General features: G+C 60.5%; 1 protein-coding gene across 12 annotated transcripts in view; it reads left to right on the top strand.

The window, feature by feature from the left end:
* RIPOR1 (RHO family interacting cell polarization regulator 1) overlaps positions 1 to 13,845 on the top strand; it is a 31,217-nt gene that overhangs the window by 3,968 nt on the left and 13,404 nt on the right. For 4 of the 12 annotated variants that reach the window (XM_021541141.4, XM_021541142.4, XM_085589757.1 and 1 more), the window contains exon 1: positions 4,726 to 5,113. The exons of 2 other annotated variants lie outside the window; for them this stretch is intronic. In XM_021541141.4, the coding sequence (XP_021396816.4) occupies positions 4,741 to 5,113 (373 nt within the window). In that variant the 5' untranslated portion in view covers positions 4,726 to 4,740. Of the gene's footprint in view, positions 1 to 4,725; positions 5,114 to 10,330; positions 10,545 to 11,603; positions 11,899 to 12,854; positions 13,063 to 13,845 lie in introns of those variants that run through there. 6 more of the 12 variants (XM_021541143.4, XM_085589759.1, XM_085589764.1 and 3 more) reach the window with 6 other exon arrangements.

Below are 13,845 nucleotides of genomic sequence, written 5' to 3'. Positions count from 1 at the left end.
AGAGCTGTAGGCCAGTGGGGAGAGGAGATATCGCAGCCACTTCCTATCCTTGCTTATCCTGCACGGCCGGTTTAATTTCCTTAATCCCCATCCCAGCATTTTCTTTGTTGTTTTTTTTGGAGAGGAGGGAGCTTTGCTGGAGGCTGGTGCTCCCTGCAGTGAAGGAAGCACTTTCACGCTCTGGGAGACCAGCGTGGACTGCCCTGTTCCCAGGTGGACTCATTCTGCTCTTGGGTGTAGCAGGTGCTGCTCACGGGGGAACAGGGGTCCCACCTCAGCAGTGGAGCAGATCAGGGTGTGTGTGGGATCCCCTGCCCTGCTTGGGAGGACTATATTTACATGCATTTGCATACAGCTCTGCTAAATTTGCAGACTCAACCCTGCCAAAACACCTCGTGCTCCGAATGGCCTTTTGCTCTCACATCTTTACAGCACCAGCTTTGGGGCAATGTATTCCTACCTCAGCCAGCTGGATTGGCTAAGCTTTGCTTCACCTGGTGTGATGCTGAATCCTCAAGGCTGCGACACCTCAGCTGTACTCCAGCTGTGCCACTGTCCAGCTGTGCCAGTTGCCCTGCCACTGGCTACGTCTGATGGCCTGGGCTGGTTTTTGGGCTTGCCCACAGCCTCAGTCTTCCTGCTCAGTGTTGGACAACAGCAAGGGTCTGTAGGAATCTTGTGAATCATGGATAGTTTTGGGGTGATCCTGTGGGTGTGTTGGTGAGCTGGTTCCTGCTGTGCTGAGGTGGGCATGGCTGCCTGCTTGCAGTAGATGGAATGGTCCCAGGGGATGTTCAGCATCCCAGGCTGAGCTGGGATAGCAGTTGGAGATGCTGCCAGCAACTTTCCCAGGATAGAGAAGGGAGTCAGGAGTGTGGACAGCTGGCTGGTAGCCAGAGGGTCTGGACCCGTGCTGTTCTGCAGCTCCTTACCCTCCTGGCCTGTGCTGGAGCTGGACCTGATGCAGTCACAGTCTGGATGTCCTGGCTTTGCTGCAAATCCCTGACTGGGATTCCAGATTGCTGGCCAGAGCTGACCAGCACCCAGTGCTGGCCAACACCGAGTAGGTTTGTGGCCACTTCAGGGATATCCTATATTCCCTTTTCCTGGCCCCATGGGCAAGCAAAGTGCTAGGACATGCAGTTCTGCCCCATGGAAAAGGACAGTCTGGGTCAGGGCTGTGTCCCAGCCTGCTGCTGCTGTGAGCTGGCCCCGAGTGTGTTGGGGAAGGTTTTCCAGCAGAGCTCAGAGGACCTGCTGGCACAGCCTTTCTGTGCTGCTGGCCAGTTCCCGAGCATGGCCAGGGCTCCAGTGAGTCAGCTGGAGCAGCAGCTCACATTGCTCATGCTGCATCAGCGCCGCCCTGACCCCCTTAGCTTTTTACCAGGGTGTGTTTTCCAAAAATGCGCAGCTGGAGGGATGCGGAGCTCAGTGCTGGGATGCTGGATGCTCACCTCCAAGGGATGGTGGCAGGGATGGTGGCAGGCTCTGTGGAGGTACCTCAGCTGCTCACGGGGGTGTTGGCTGGGCTCTGAATGTGCTGTGGCTGTCCTGGTGCAAGGCTTGGAGCCCCGGCTTGCGTGTGCCTTGCTCCAGCGCTGAGCAGGAATGCTGAGCATGCAGCAGCTCCAGCCTGGAGCCAAGGGCTGGCCTCCAGCCCTCCAGAGAGCGGGGAGAGGAAGACGTGGCTGTAGGCCCAGCCTGCAGTGAGAAGAGCAATTTGGGCAGAGACCTGTGGTGCGGGGCTCCGCCGACGGCTCAGACCTTTCTCTGCACCGCGGCAGGAGGCTGCAGGCAGCTGGCACGGCTGTTGCTGAAGCTGCCAGGAGGAAGGGAATGTGCTTGGAGTGGTCTCGGGTCACCAGGCTCTGGAAAGGTTCAATCCTGTGCTGGGAGGAGCTCATTAATGCCAGCAGGTTCTCAGACAAAGTGCCCTTGGGCTCAGGGACTCTTTCCTGCACCAATGCCCAGCTTCCCAACTGGGCTGCTGGGAAGGCTCCTTCACTGACAGGAGTCCAGGAGTATCCATATCCATGCTGGGAGGGTTAGCCCAGGAGTATCTGTATCCATTATGAAAGGATTAAACCAGGAGTACCCATCCATATCCATGCTGGCAAGCTTAGCCCAGGGGTATCCATATCCATAATTAAAGGGTTAAACCAAGATTATCTGCATCCATGCTGGGAAGGTTAACCCAGGAGTATCCAAATCCATGCTGGGAGGTTTAACTCCTTCCTGCCAGCAGGCACCATACCTCCAAAAATCCAGGAGGGAGTTTTGGAGGGCAGGCAAGCTAGGGGTTCTGCCAGAACTCAGGAAGGATCATGTCCTTGTTTTCGTTTGCCAAGCTGGTCGGTGCTGAGCAAGCTCCCAGAGCAGCCAGTGCGGTGTTCCAGCCCTGGCCTTGGCACAGGAGTGCTTGGCTCCACAACCCAGCCTGGCAGGGCAGGCAGGCCTGTGGCCGAGGGGAGGGTGCAGTCCCCTCTCCTGCTGTCTGCAGAGATACAGCTGCTCCCCAGCAGCAGCCAGGAATGGGGCTTTAGCTTGGGATGGTGGTGCATAGGTAAGTGGAATGTGGTGGTGTGGGTCAGTCTACCTCTAGGCACCCCAAGTTTTTACCGAGAAGGTGGTCAAACCCTGGAACAGACTTCCTGGACAGGTGGTCAATGTCCCAAGCATGTCAGTGCTTAAGAGGCATTTGAACAGTGCCCTTAACAACATGCTTTACCTTTGTGTCAGGCCTGAAGTGCTCAGACAGTTGGCCCAAATAATCCTTGGATGTCACTTTCAACTGAAAATTTTTGGTGGTGACACCACGTACAGGGTGTGGGTGGGATCCAGACCCCCACTTGATCTAAGTGGGATGCTGGATCAAGTGATGACAGAGTGGCACAGTGGTGCTGACCACACCAAGCACAAGTGGGTCACCCTGGTGGCACAGGGACAGTGTGGCACTGGGACCTGGGATCACAATGGATTGAGAGGAACCCTGAGGAGAAGGGCTTAGGGGTGTTGGCCGTGCAAGAAGCTCAACATGACCTGGCCATGTGCGCTGGCAGCCCAGAAAGCCAAATGTACGCTGGGGTCCAACCTCAGCAGAGTGGGCAACTGGCTGAGAGAGGAGATCCTGCCCCTCTGCTCTGCTCTGCTCTGCTCTGCTCTGCTCTGCTCTGGTGAGATTCTATCCGCAGCACTGCATCCAGTCTGGGGCCTCAAAATAAGAAGGATGTGGACCTATTTGAGCAAGTCCAGAGGAGGCCACAAAGGTGCTCAGAGGTCTGAAGCATCTCTGCTGTGGAGACAGGCTCAGGGAGTAGGGGCTGTTCAGCCTGTAGATGAGAAGGCTCCAGGGAGACCTTGAACTCCCTTCCAATAACTAAGAGGGCTCCAAAAGACTTGAAGAGGGACTTTAGACAAGAGCACAGAGTGCCAGGACAAGGGAGGATGTCTTCTAAGTAAAAGAGGGCAGGATTAGACTGGATAATTGAAAGATATTCTTCCATGTGAGGGTGGGGAGAAGCTGTGGCTGCCCTGTTCCTGGAAGTGTTCAAGGCCAGGTTGAATGAGGTTTGGAGTAACTTGGTCTAGTGAAAGGAGTCCCTGCTCATGGCAGGGGGCTGGAGCCAGGTGGTCTTTAAGGTCTCTTTCAACCCAAACCATTCTGGGATTCATCAAGCACATGGCTTGGTGGATCCACCCTGGCAGCCTCTCCCTGCTGACCTTTGGGCTTGGCTTTTCCCTGGTGGCCTCAGGACCTCCTTTCTCCTCTCCCATCTTTGCATCACTTCTCCTTCCGTGTAACCAGGCCAGCCTGGAGAACTGGGCTGGGAGCTGGGACACTCTGGTTCTCACTGAGCAACCTCAGCAGCAAATGCTGTGCTCCTTGGTGTGGCCCCAGGAGAGTGAGAGTGGTGCAATGATTTCCTTGTCACTGATATTGCCCTGCTCCACTGGGTTCCATGACCTGATGATGGTCTAATTAGTGTTTCTGCCTCACAGGGCTGGTGGGAGCACTGTGCAGCCTTGTCCTTGCATGGAGGATGTCTCACCAGGGCTGCAAAGGCTTCAGTTCCATTTAAAACTGGGTCGACTTAGTAGGATCTAGGACAGGTAGGAGATGTGGCTCCCTCACCCCTCCACCTTCAGAGATGCTCAGAGGTTTCAGGGTTTAGGAAGTGGACCAGCAGTTGTGGAAACAGCGCTGTATGACTGTGGTGTCCCTCGGGTGACAGCCTGCATTTACACTGCGGCTGCCTGTGCCTTAGTTAGGGAAGATGGGAGTGCTCTTCTGCTGCTTCCCTAGGATGCTGGAAGCTGGTGGGACGGGAAATGTGGATCAGTGTCAATGCTCTGCTCCCCCAGAGTACACTTTTTGATTTGCAGAGGTCTGAACATGGGTCAGTTGGGTGCAGGAGCTGGTGGGTGAAGGCAGAGTGGGGTGCTGGGTGTCACAGAGCTGGGAGCAAGGATGTTTGGGTGTTCCCTCTGCCACCGACTGACTGACTGCACAGACTTGGTCATGTCACTTCACTGCTGGAATGTGAAACACGCCCGGGGTCTGTGGTGGCCCTTGTGGGGGGAGACGGGGGTGGCGATGGAGGATGGCTCCAGCCATTGCTTCCCTGGCAAGGAGAGGCTGTGGGTGCTGTGTGCGGCAGGAAGGCCAGCAGCCCGGGGCCGAGCAAGCCGGGCTGCCCCCACTCCCTTCGCCTCGGGGGAGGTGGGATCCTGCTCCGGCTCATGGTGGGGCTTGTGGACCCCCGGGGAATGCTGGTGGGCCGGCGGGGCTGGAACCCCCGCAGGGCCGTGGCTGTGGCGGTGGCGGCGGTGGCGGCGGTGGCGGCAGTGGCGATGGCGGTGTCGGCAGCGGTGGCGGTCGCCTCGGGGAGGGAGGTGCTCCCGTCCATGCAGCTGCCATTGGCGCTGGCTGGGCCGTGGTTTCCTGCCGAAATCACATGGCTCCCGCGTTTCCATGGAGAGAGCCGGGGTGGGCGCTGCCAAGAGCCTGCACGAACTCCCCGCTTGCTCCCGTCCATGGGAGTGGAACAAAGGGGATGCACCGAGCCAGGCCCGCTTTCGCCCCGCGCCTCGTCCCCCGCCTCTCCTGGGACATGTGAGTGCCACCCGCACCTCCGCACCCCGCGGTCACGGGGGGTCGGGGGGAGCGGGGTCGGTGGCCTTAGCAGGGCTACACCCTTGGGGGGCCACGTCGCCGCAAGCCACCGCCCGCCCGCGTCCCCTCTGCCGCCACCCCGGCGGGCGCCCCACGCCGCGCTGGGTGTCGGGGCACGGCGGGAGGGTGGGGACGGGGACACGGACACGGACACGGACACGGACACGGGGCTCCGCTCCTCCGCCCCACTGCGGCTCCGAGGGATCCTCCGCACTCCGGCCGGGACCGTGGCCGGAGGCGCCCGGAGAAGGAGCCGCCTGACAGTGGGATAGCAGGGCGAGCACCCCCAATGTCACCCGGTGCCCCCAGACCCTGTCTGGGATATATCAGCTTCTCCGGCCACGCTTTCGCCCCGGGGTTTGGAATGACGCTGGTGGCATGAACCGTGCCCTGCCCCGAATCCCTTGGGAGTCCAGGCAGGGTACGGGCAGGGGTACGGCGGGCAGAGAAGCCGCCCGTGCCCATATAGGGCCGTGCCCCAGCGCCTGCGGGACGCCGGAGCCTGGATCCCTTGGGAGAGGCTGCGGCCATCTCCCCCCATGGCAGGGCGGACCCGGTGGGCTCCCGAGGGACCTGGGCGCACCATGTCAGCTGGGTGCTGCCTCCTCCTCCCCTCCAGGGTGACGAGGGGGAGGAATGCTCGCAGGAATTAATGAGACAGATCTCGCTTTGTTGCTGGCCCGATCCTCCTGTCTCCCAGCCCTTCCCAGCCTGCCAAGAAGTGCTCGGGAAGGCCTCGCACCATTAACCCTTCCCCTGCCTCACCTCTGACCATCCCAGGGCATGCAAACAGCCTCAGAGGGTTTTACCTTTGCCACATTCCCAGAGGAGACTCCCGAGGGCACTGGGAAGTCCTGGGTATCCTATAAACCCCATGTCTCTTGTCTCCTGGCTGGTGGCCTCACTGCGTCCCCCGGGCAGGGCTGGGACATGAGGCTGTGATGCCACGCAAATGCAGGGCTTGTCACCAGCTTGTCAGCAGCAGCCTTGCCTCCTCTTGGCTTGTGGGGGTCCCCAGTCCCTTGCCACTGTCCCCTGGGTGGAGAGGAGCTTTGGTGGTGTGGTGGTATCCCTGGCGCGCTGGTGGCTGAGTCCCCATGGAGGACATGTCATGATGAGGTTGAGCATGGAAATGGGGGCAGCAATGGACATGGCAGGGATGGGGGATGTTGAAGAGAGCAGCTGAGAGGTGTTGGGGTGCAACCAGGGGATAACTGTTGATCTGCAGTGAGGACAGTGGTGAGGACAGTGATATCTCTTCCCAAGCCTTGCTGAGGCTCCTGGTCAGAGCTGCTGCTTTGCCCAGGGATCTGCTGGCTGGGTTGCAGCAGGGTTACCTGCGATGGGCATTGTCCAGTGCTGGCTGGATGGGAGGAGCTGGATGAGCATAGGGTATCCCCCAGGAATGCCATCAGGCTGGGATCCAGAGCATGCCCGTGGCTGAGGCTCAGCGGATGCATTGGAGCTCCTGCCATGACACTGACCTAAAGGACAGGACCCTGGGAAACCCATGGCAGGCAGGGAGCAGCTGGCATTTGAGATCCCCAGGGCACCGTGAAGGCAGCCCAAGCCCTGGCTTTGCGTGGGCTGAGGCCAGTGCTGGGCTGGGACGAGCTCCCCGCCGCGTGCTTTGGGGTTATTTATAGGGCTGCCATTTATATCGCTTCTATTTCTGCTGCCGTGTTGGGACTCTGCGAGGAAGCAAGGGGGGAGGGCTCGAGTCTGCCACCGCCCCGTGCTCAGCCCCTCCAGGAAGGGATGCTGCGACAGAATTAGGGCCAGCCTGGTTGGGGGTAGAGCCTGCCTTGGCACGAGGGCTGGTCCTTCTCCAGCCCTCAGGGCATCCACTTCTGGAAAAAACTCTGTGTTGGGCTCCCAGGATTTTTGGGAGTTGGCTTTGCCAATTTTAGCAGAAAGTAAAGTCTGAGAAGTCAGCTGTAGCACTGTGGTGGGGGTGACCACCTGCAGCTCTAGGACCAGCTGTCCCAGCCCAGGGCAGGTCACTTACTGTGCTTCTCCTTCAAATGGCCAGCCCAGCCTCACCAGCTCCAGCTGCTCTCCCAATGTGGCTGATGCTGAAGGTTGTCTGTCTTTTTGACAAAATTGTCATCTCCTGCCTTCTCCCAGGACTCCCCCATGGCCAAGGGCTTTCTGGCCCCTCACCAGGCTGATTCCATCTCCACAAACCTTTTTGGGCAGCCATGACTTCTGACACTGACTGAAGCTGGCCTATGCCCTTTCCTGTCAGGTTTCCAGCTGTGGTGACATTCCCAGCGACTCAAGGATGTCTGTAACTGGGGAGTACTTGTCCAAAACAGCCTGAAATATCTTCTTCATCACCTTGGCCTTTGGTGCTGGTGCCACCAAGGCAGCGTCGTATTGGGGCTGGTGGCTTCTCCAAGGCCTAGGCGGGCTCAGTGCTGGTGGTCCCCGGGCCAGCAGGGAGAAGCTGGAGAATTTCCCTAGGACTCTGCTGGCAGGATGTGGGATCTATGGGAAGCTAGTCTTCTATCCCATGCAGGGCAGGGAGGTGGGCATAACCGGCTGGATTTTTCTGCCTGTGCACACACTGGCTGTGGCTGTATGTGTTGTCCAAGCAGGGCTGCCCAGGGAGTGTTTGCATGTTCAGCTGTTGTGGTTGGGGTGGGGATGCCTGGGGCGGCTCCCCAGGCCTGGTACAAGGAAGGCATAAAGGGACACTGCCAAAAAGGGAGCACCTGGGGCATTACACCCACATTCCTGCTGCAGAGGAGGGATTGAGGAAGCCACCCTGGCAGGTTGAGCTGAGCCAGAGTGGTGAATATGCAGGGAAACCTCCTGAGTTTAAGAGTCACATGGAGATGTTCCCTTCCTTGCACCCACTCCCTATTCCCAGCCAAGCCAGGAACAGGGACTCATTTAACTCAATTACCACCCTGGTGCTGCTGGCGTGGCTCGTGCCCTTCCTCTGCCCTCCATTGGCAAGGTATCCTGAGCTGTCAAGCCCTGCCAAGTGTCGTGCAGGGTGCTGTGAGGTGCTCAGAGGGCATGGCTGATGGGATGTGTCCTTCTCTGGTACCCTCTGCCACTTTTGGAATGCCTGACCCCGTCTCCTGCCTGCTCCTGGCGGTCTCCCCAGGGGTGATGCCTGGGGATGGTGCCATGCCAGGCGCCTCACCCATGTGTCAGCTGCCACACAGATCCCCCTGGGACTGCAGGCAAGCAGCGCAGCCTGGCTGTCACCCCTCTGCAAGGGAAGCCTGGAAGTGCCTCCCTCTTGTGTGACACCAGGGAAAGCCCCTCCCGAAGCTGGGGCAGCTTTAGCGTGGCTTTCTCATTAACCTTTAATGAGAACAAACAAGCTGGCATGGCCGGCGCTGCGGGCGCGCTGCCTGGCCCTGTGCCGGGCACTGGCTCCGCACGGCTGCCAGGCTTTGCACAGGGATGGCCAGAGCCGGGGCGGTGCCCGCAGTGATGCCATTCCCTGGGGAGAAGCAGCAGGGGGTGAAAAGCCGGGTGGTGGCCACTGCCCACGGCAGCCGCCAGGATGGGACTGTGCTGGTAGGCGGGGAGAGCTGGGGGGGATGCATCGTGTCCAGGCAAGGTAGGAGACGTGATCTTCATGCAGGTTCTGGAAGGCTGGGGTGGAGATGGGCTTTGCTGCGTGCTGGGCTGCTGGCTCCCCACGGCCCGTGGTACTGCCATGGAGGCTGGTGGATGGTTTTTCACCGGGTGCTTCTCAGAGCCAGCCCAGCCTCACCTGCTCCAGCTGCTCTCCCAATGTGGCTGATGCTGTGCACACACCCAGGCACCCACCTGGGCACTGGGATCTTAGGGTGCCCTGGGTCACAGCACTCTCTGGTGACACTGCTGCAACCTCAGCTCTGCAGGCCTGACTGTGGCTGGCTCCAGAGCCACATGTGGGTGCCCACAGTGGGGCAGCTGTGCCACCATATATGGAACCCCTGATGCTTCTTGTCCCCTGCAGGACCTCCAGGGAGGGGACCTGCTCTGGGCTGGGGAAGCAATCCCACAACAGGCTCACTGTCTGGGAAAGGGGTTAACTTTGTGGGAGGACCTCATATCTGCAAGGACCCCCAAGACTCTGTCCCAGTGCTTTTCCTTCTGAACCTGTCCTGACCTTGCTCTAAAATCAGCAGCAAACAGGAAAGGAGCCTGGGAGGGAGGTGTTTCTTCCTGCTCCACTGACGTGGTGAGAGGCAGCTGATTCCAGCCTGGACAGAGCTGGCTGCTCCAGCCTTTGTCCAACCTGGAGGGGGGTGCCAGTCTTGGGTATTCCCAGGACCAGGCTGCAGCATGGTGACATCTGTGCCACACAGTCTCCTGGTTGTTTAGGGCACTAAACAGGGAGTTGTGGGCCTGAGAGAGGTGCTGCTGGCTGCTGAGATTAGCATGGAGGGCAGGTGGGCCTGCCACACTGCACTGTGGAAGCTGGACCCCCATGGAAAGCAGGACAGACATTCCCACATGGAAAATGCACCCCAGCATCTTTGCAGAGCCCTGTGAGGAAGCCCTGGCTGAAGTGAGCTCCTCCAAGGCTTTGGGTACTCAGATACAAAGTAGGGTCTTTTGAGCAAGGAAACCCTTTTCCCAGTGGCTCCTGGGTCTTGGAGGATGCCCACAGGCATGCCACGGGATTGCATACTGTGGGAAGCCTACAGCAAAGCCACGGTCGTTTCATATATACATAAATATAACTATATATATTTATTATATTTGTATATACTTATATTTAAACCCAAGCAATGCAGAAGCAAGCGGCAGTGGTGTGAGCATCAGCTGCCCACGGCTTTGTGCCTGCCCGCAGTGGAGCCGGCAGGGATGGGGACGAGGGGCTGTGCATCCCCCGCCCAGCCCCGGCTGCAGCTCGGGGCCAGCGGTGCTGGTTCGGCCCGGCCGTGTGTGCTCCCTGCCGTGTGCTCGGCCCTGGGTCCCGGCGGGAGCGGGGGTCTCCAAGGGAAGCGATCCGAGAGGGGCTGGAGGGGGGATTTGCAGTGTGTTCCCCTCCCTTCCACCCGTGCCTCAGTTGCCCTAGGAGGGAGCGGTGGGGAGGGAAGGGTAAGGACCGAAGTGTGCTGTGCTCGGGTGTAGCCGGTGCTGGTGGAGCCCCTTTCCTGCAGGGGCGTCAGCATCGTCCCGTGTCCTCCCATCCTCCGTCCCCTTGAGTCACGGCGGGGCTGCGGCGCTGGGCAGTGATGTCAGCCCGCGGGCAGGGGAAGCGGGGGAGGAGACTGCTGCCCGGGGGGGCTCCGGCCACGGCCCCCGCACTCGGGCGGACCGACGGCATGAGAGAGCAACAACCACCCGGGACGCTGAGCCCAGCCCGAGGGGGATGTGCTGCCGCAGCACGCCATGAATGGCAAAGCGAAAGGTACCGAGCACCGGCAGCACCAGGGCTCCCCAGCGAGCGGCGATCGTTTGGGGACCCCCAGCTGTTTGAGGCTCCCGGGGTGACGTGGCTGGGCTCAGGCGGGGTTTTTGGGGTGAGGAGTTTTCTTGAGGGGAAAGCTCTCCCTGACAGGGACGCCAAGGACATAGGCACCCGCCACCTGCAAGGGACGCAGTTGTCACCGCGGGTTGCGGTGACGGGGTGTCAGGACAGGGTGTCCGTGCAGGATAGGACCCCCTGGCTGCCTGATCTTGCTGTTGCCTCCACTGAGATCCGCTGTGTCTCAAGGCAGGAGAGGGGCCACAGATGCCAGCTGCTCCGGGGTGATGCACCCCTGATGCCAGGGCAGCAGTTTTCCTCGGCAAACCGTTTCTTCCCTGCTCGTGTCCCCATATCTGATAAGGACAAACAGAGCCCATCTCCATGTCAAGCATCCCTGGCATGGTGGCCCCAGGGGACCTGGGCAGAACAGAGGGCCTTGGGGTTGCTTTTGTGCACTTAAACGAAGTTGTCTGGGCAGGATTTGTGGGGGCAGCTACTGGTACCCAGCAGAGCACTCTGGAGATGAGGATGTCAGGGAGAAGGTCGTATGTGGGACCTCCACAAGGTTATGCCAGTCCCAGGAGGATCCTTCCAGAGGTTCCCAGCACTTCTGAGAGGGATCACAGCCCACTCAGGAGCAGAGTCTGGTGCCCATGGCCAGGATGCAGCCCCATCTCACAGGGTACAGGGATGAGGATGGGGGTGTCTGTGGGGATCCTGACTGGGTGGGTGATCAGCTTGTCCCTTTGGTGGGGGGGGGACTCACTTCACCAGTGAAGTAGTCCTGGGCTGATTCCCAGGAGCCATCCTAGAAAACACACTGGGCTTGAGCTTTGCTAGCCCCTGGGAAGCCCCCTGCCCCAGTGGTGGCCGCTGCCCTGCATTACAGTTTGGGTTTGCATCTCCTGGCTGGAGACAGGGAATCCATGGGATGAGTGGCAGGGTCGAGGGCTCTGAGCCCCCCCGAGGAACTGGCTGTGAGTGTCCGCCTGTGCCGTGCCCTGCCCTTCCGCAGGGATACTCCGCGGGGTAAATAAGCACTTCCTCCAATTCTTCCCATTCGCAGCTCCTTCCCTTTCCTGCCGCCCTCCCACTTGGCCTAAGGAGTCAGCAGCCTCCCCTGGCCGCAGGGGCGGATATCAGCCCCATATCCCTACTGCCATGGGGCTGAGAGCACCCAGCACCCATCCAACCCAAACTGCCGAGAGCAGCCAGCGCCCAAACAACCAAATCACCATTCGCTGTTCTGGTGGGGGCTGTGGGGCTGTGACTTTATGGCTGAGACTTTCTCCGGGTGAGTCACGGGAGCCGGGATGCCATTCACTGACTCATCTGACTTCCAAAAGCCCCCAGTCCCTCTCCTTGCCCAGCACGAGGAGGAGCCGGGGGTGTCCTGCCTTCCCGGAGGAGAGGCAGAGCGTGGAGAGGTCAGGGAAGGGGCGGCTCCCAGGCTCCTTGTGAGCAAGGCGGCATGGCTTCGGTCCCCGGATGCTCCGAGCCTCTGTGCCGAGGGGGATGAGGAGTGATGGGAGGGAAGAACTGCTCCAAGCCACGCTGGGAGCCGGCCAAGGCCGTCCCGGGGCCGGAAGGGGCCGGCGGGGGCCGGGGTACGTGCCTGGGTTGGGGCAGCGGGGCCGCAGCTGTGCAAACACGGATGCGGCGGCTGCTCCCGGGGGAGCCCGGGCAGCGGGCCGAGTTCACAGGCTCCCGAGGTCATCCCCGCCGTGCGCCCCAGGTTCTCCCAGAGGTGCTGGGCTGGGGCATGGCAGGACCCCCCACTTGTCCCAGACACCACGGGCGGGAGGGATGGTCCTGGGGCCATCGTGGCCTCCCCCGCTGAAGCACACTGTGCCCCGCTGTGCCCCGGGGATGGCCGCAGTGCCGTCAGTGCAGGGACCACAGCCCACCCCCCTTGGGTGCCCTAGGTGCTGCTCCTTGGTGCTGGGTGTCTTCCCCGAGGTGCTGGAGTCTGCTGGCTTGGCCGCCCTGGGCATTGGTGGCCTTCAGTGAGTGACATCCCTGGAAGTGCTGGTCAGACACCCCCATTTCCCAGGGCTGCAGGGCTGGGGACTCAGGGGGAGCCAGTTTGGGGCGTCTCCGACCAGGGCAGTGTTGATAAACCCGCCGGAGCGACCTGAGGCTGGTGTCTGAGTGTCGGAAACAGAAACCAGCTGGGACCAACCCAGCCGGTCGGACTGCCCCCTCCGCTGCTCAGACCAGCATTCTTGGGATCCCAATCATCTCCAGAGCACCGGGCGTCGAGAGAGGAGCCGGCAGCCGGGCTGGAGAGCCCCGGGGTGGGCTCCAGCACCCCGTGCTGTGCTGCCTGTTCAACTGCTTGCTGCCCTTTTGGCCGCTGCCCACGGGCAGTGCTGGCCAAGGACGGACAGAGGGACACATTCCCAGGATTGCATTTCCTGCGCTGGCAGATCTGGAGGCAGTCTGTGGCACGAGAAAGGTGAAAAGCTTGGTCGGGAGGCAGGTTTGTTAGCACTGAGCCCTAACTGAGGGCAGGGGGCTGGGGCTTGCTGGGGCTGAACCTTTGGGGCAGGACCTTTTCTGCTCAGGAGAGAGAAAGGATGTGCTTGGGGCTTTAGCCCATGGCAGGGACATGAGCGTGCTGGTGCTCTGTTGGTGCCAGCCTCATGGTAAGCCTGGCACGGGGCTCACCAGCCTGGGTGAGATACGGTGCCCAGTGGTCTCTTCCAAGCATGGCCCAGGCTCTGCTCCCTGCGGGGGCTGGCTGTGCTGCTGGTACCAGGTACCTCTTATCTCGGTAATGTCAGGAATGCACTATACTGGGGATTTTTCCTCCTCTGTGAGCCAAGCCCAAGAGTGCCAGGAACAGAGACCCCACATCATGCTCATGCAGGCAGTGCTTCCCTTCTGCACTTGGCTGGCTGCTGGTGCTGGGCTGGAGCATCCTTGGGGCTCCTGGAGCATCACTCCTGCAGAGCAGGGCTGTGGTGTCCCCCTCCTCCGAGGGGGCCTGGGGTCCTGGCACAGGATCTTGGTTGCGGGGTGCCAGGTCTGGGGATGCAGGGTGCCATGGTGCATCGTGGTGGATGTTTGGGGGAGAGCCAGGTCCAGGGCTGGAGCGCAGGGATGTGGTCCTGTCAGCAGCCTCTGCTCCCTGTGCCAGTGAAGGAGCCTCCAGTGCTTTGGAGCAGGACCTAGCATGGCACAAGTGTCTGCTGGAGCCTCTGAGGTGCCTGGGCAGCTGGCTGCAGATTGTTCTGAG

This window comes from Lonchura striata, chromosome 11, assembly GCF_050655825.1.
Source record: "Lonchura striata isolate lonStrDom1 chromosome 11, ASM5065582v1, whole genome shotgun sequence".
NCBI classification, from domain to species: domain Eukaryota; kingdom Metazoa; phylum Chordata; class Aves; order Passeriformes; family Estrildidae; genus Lonchura; species Lonchura striata.
The sequence above is the reverse complement of the archived record's forward strand: the minus strand, read 5'-3'. Positions and strand labels throughout refer to the sequence as shown.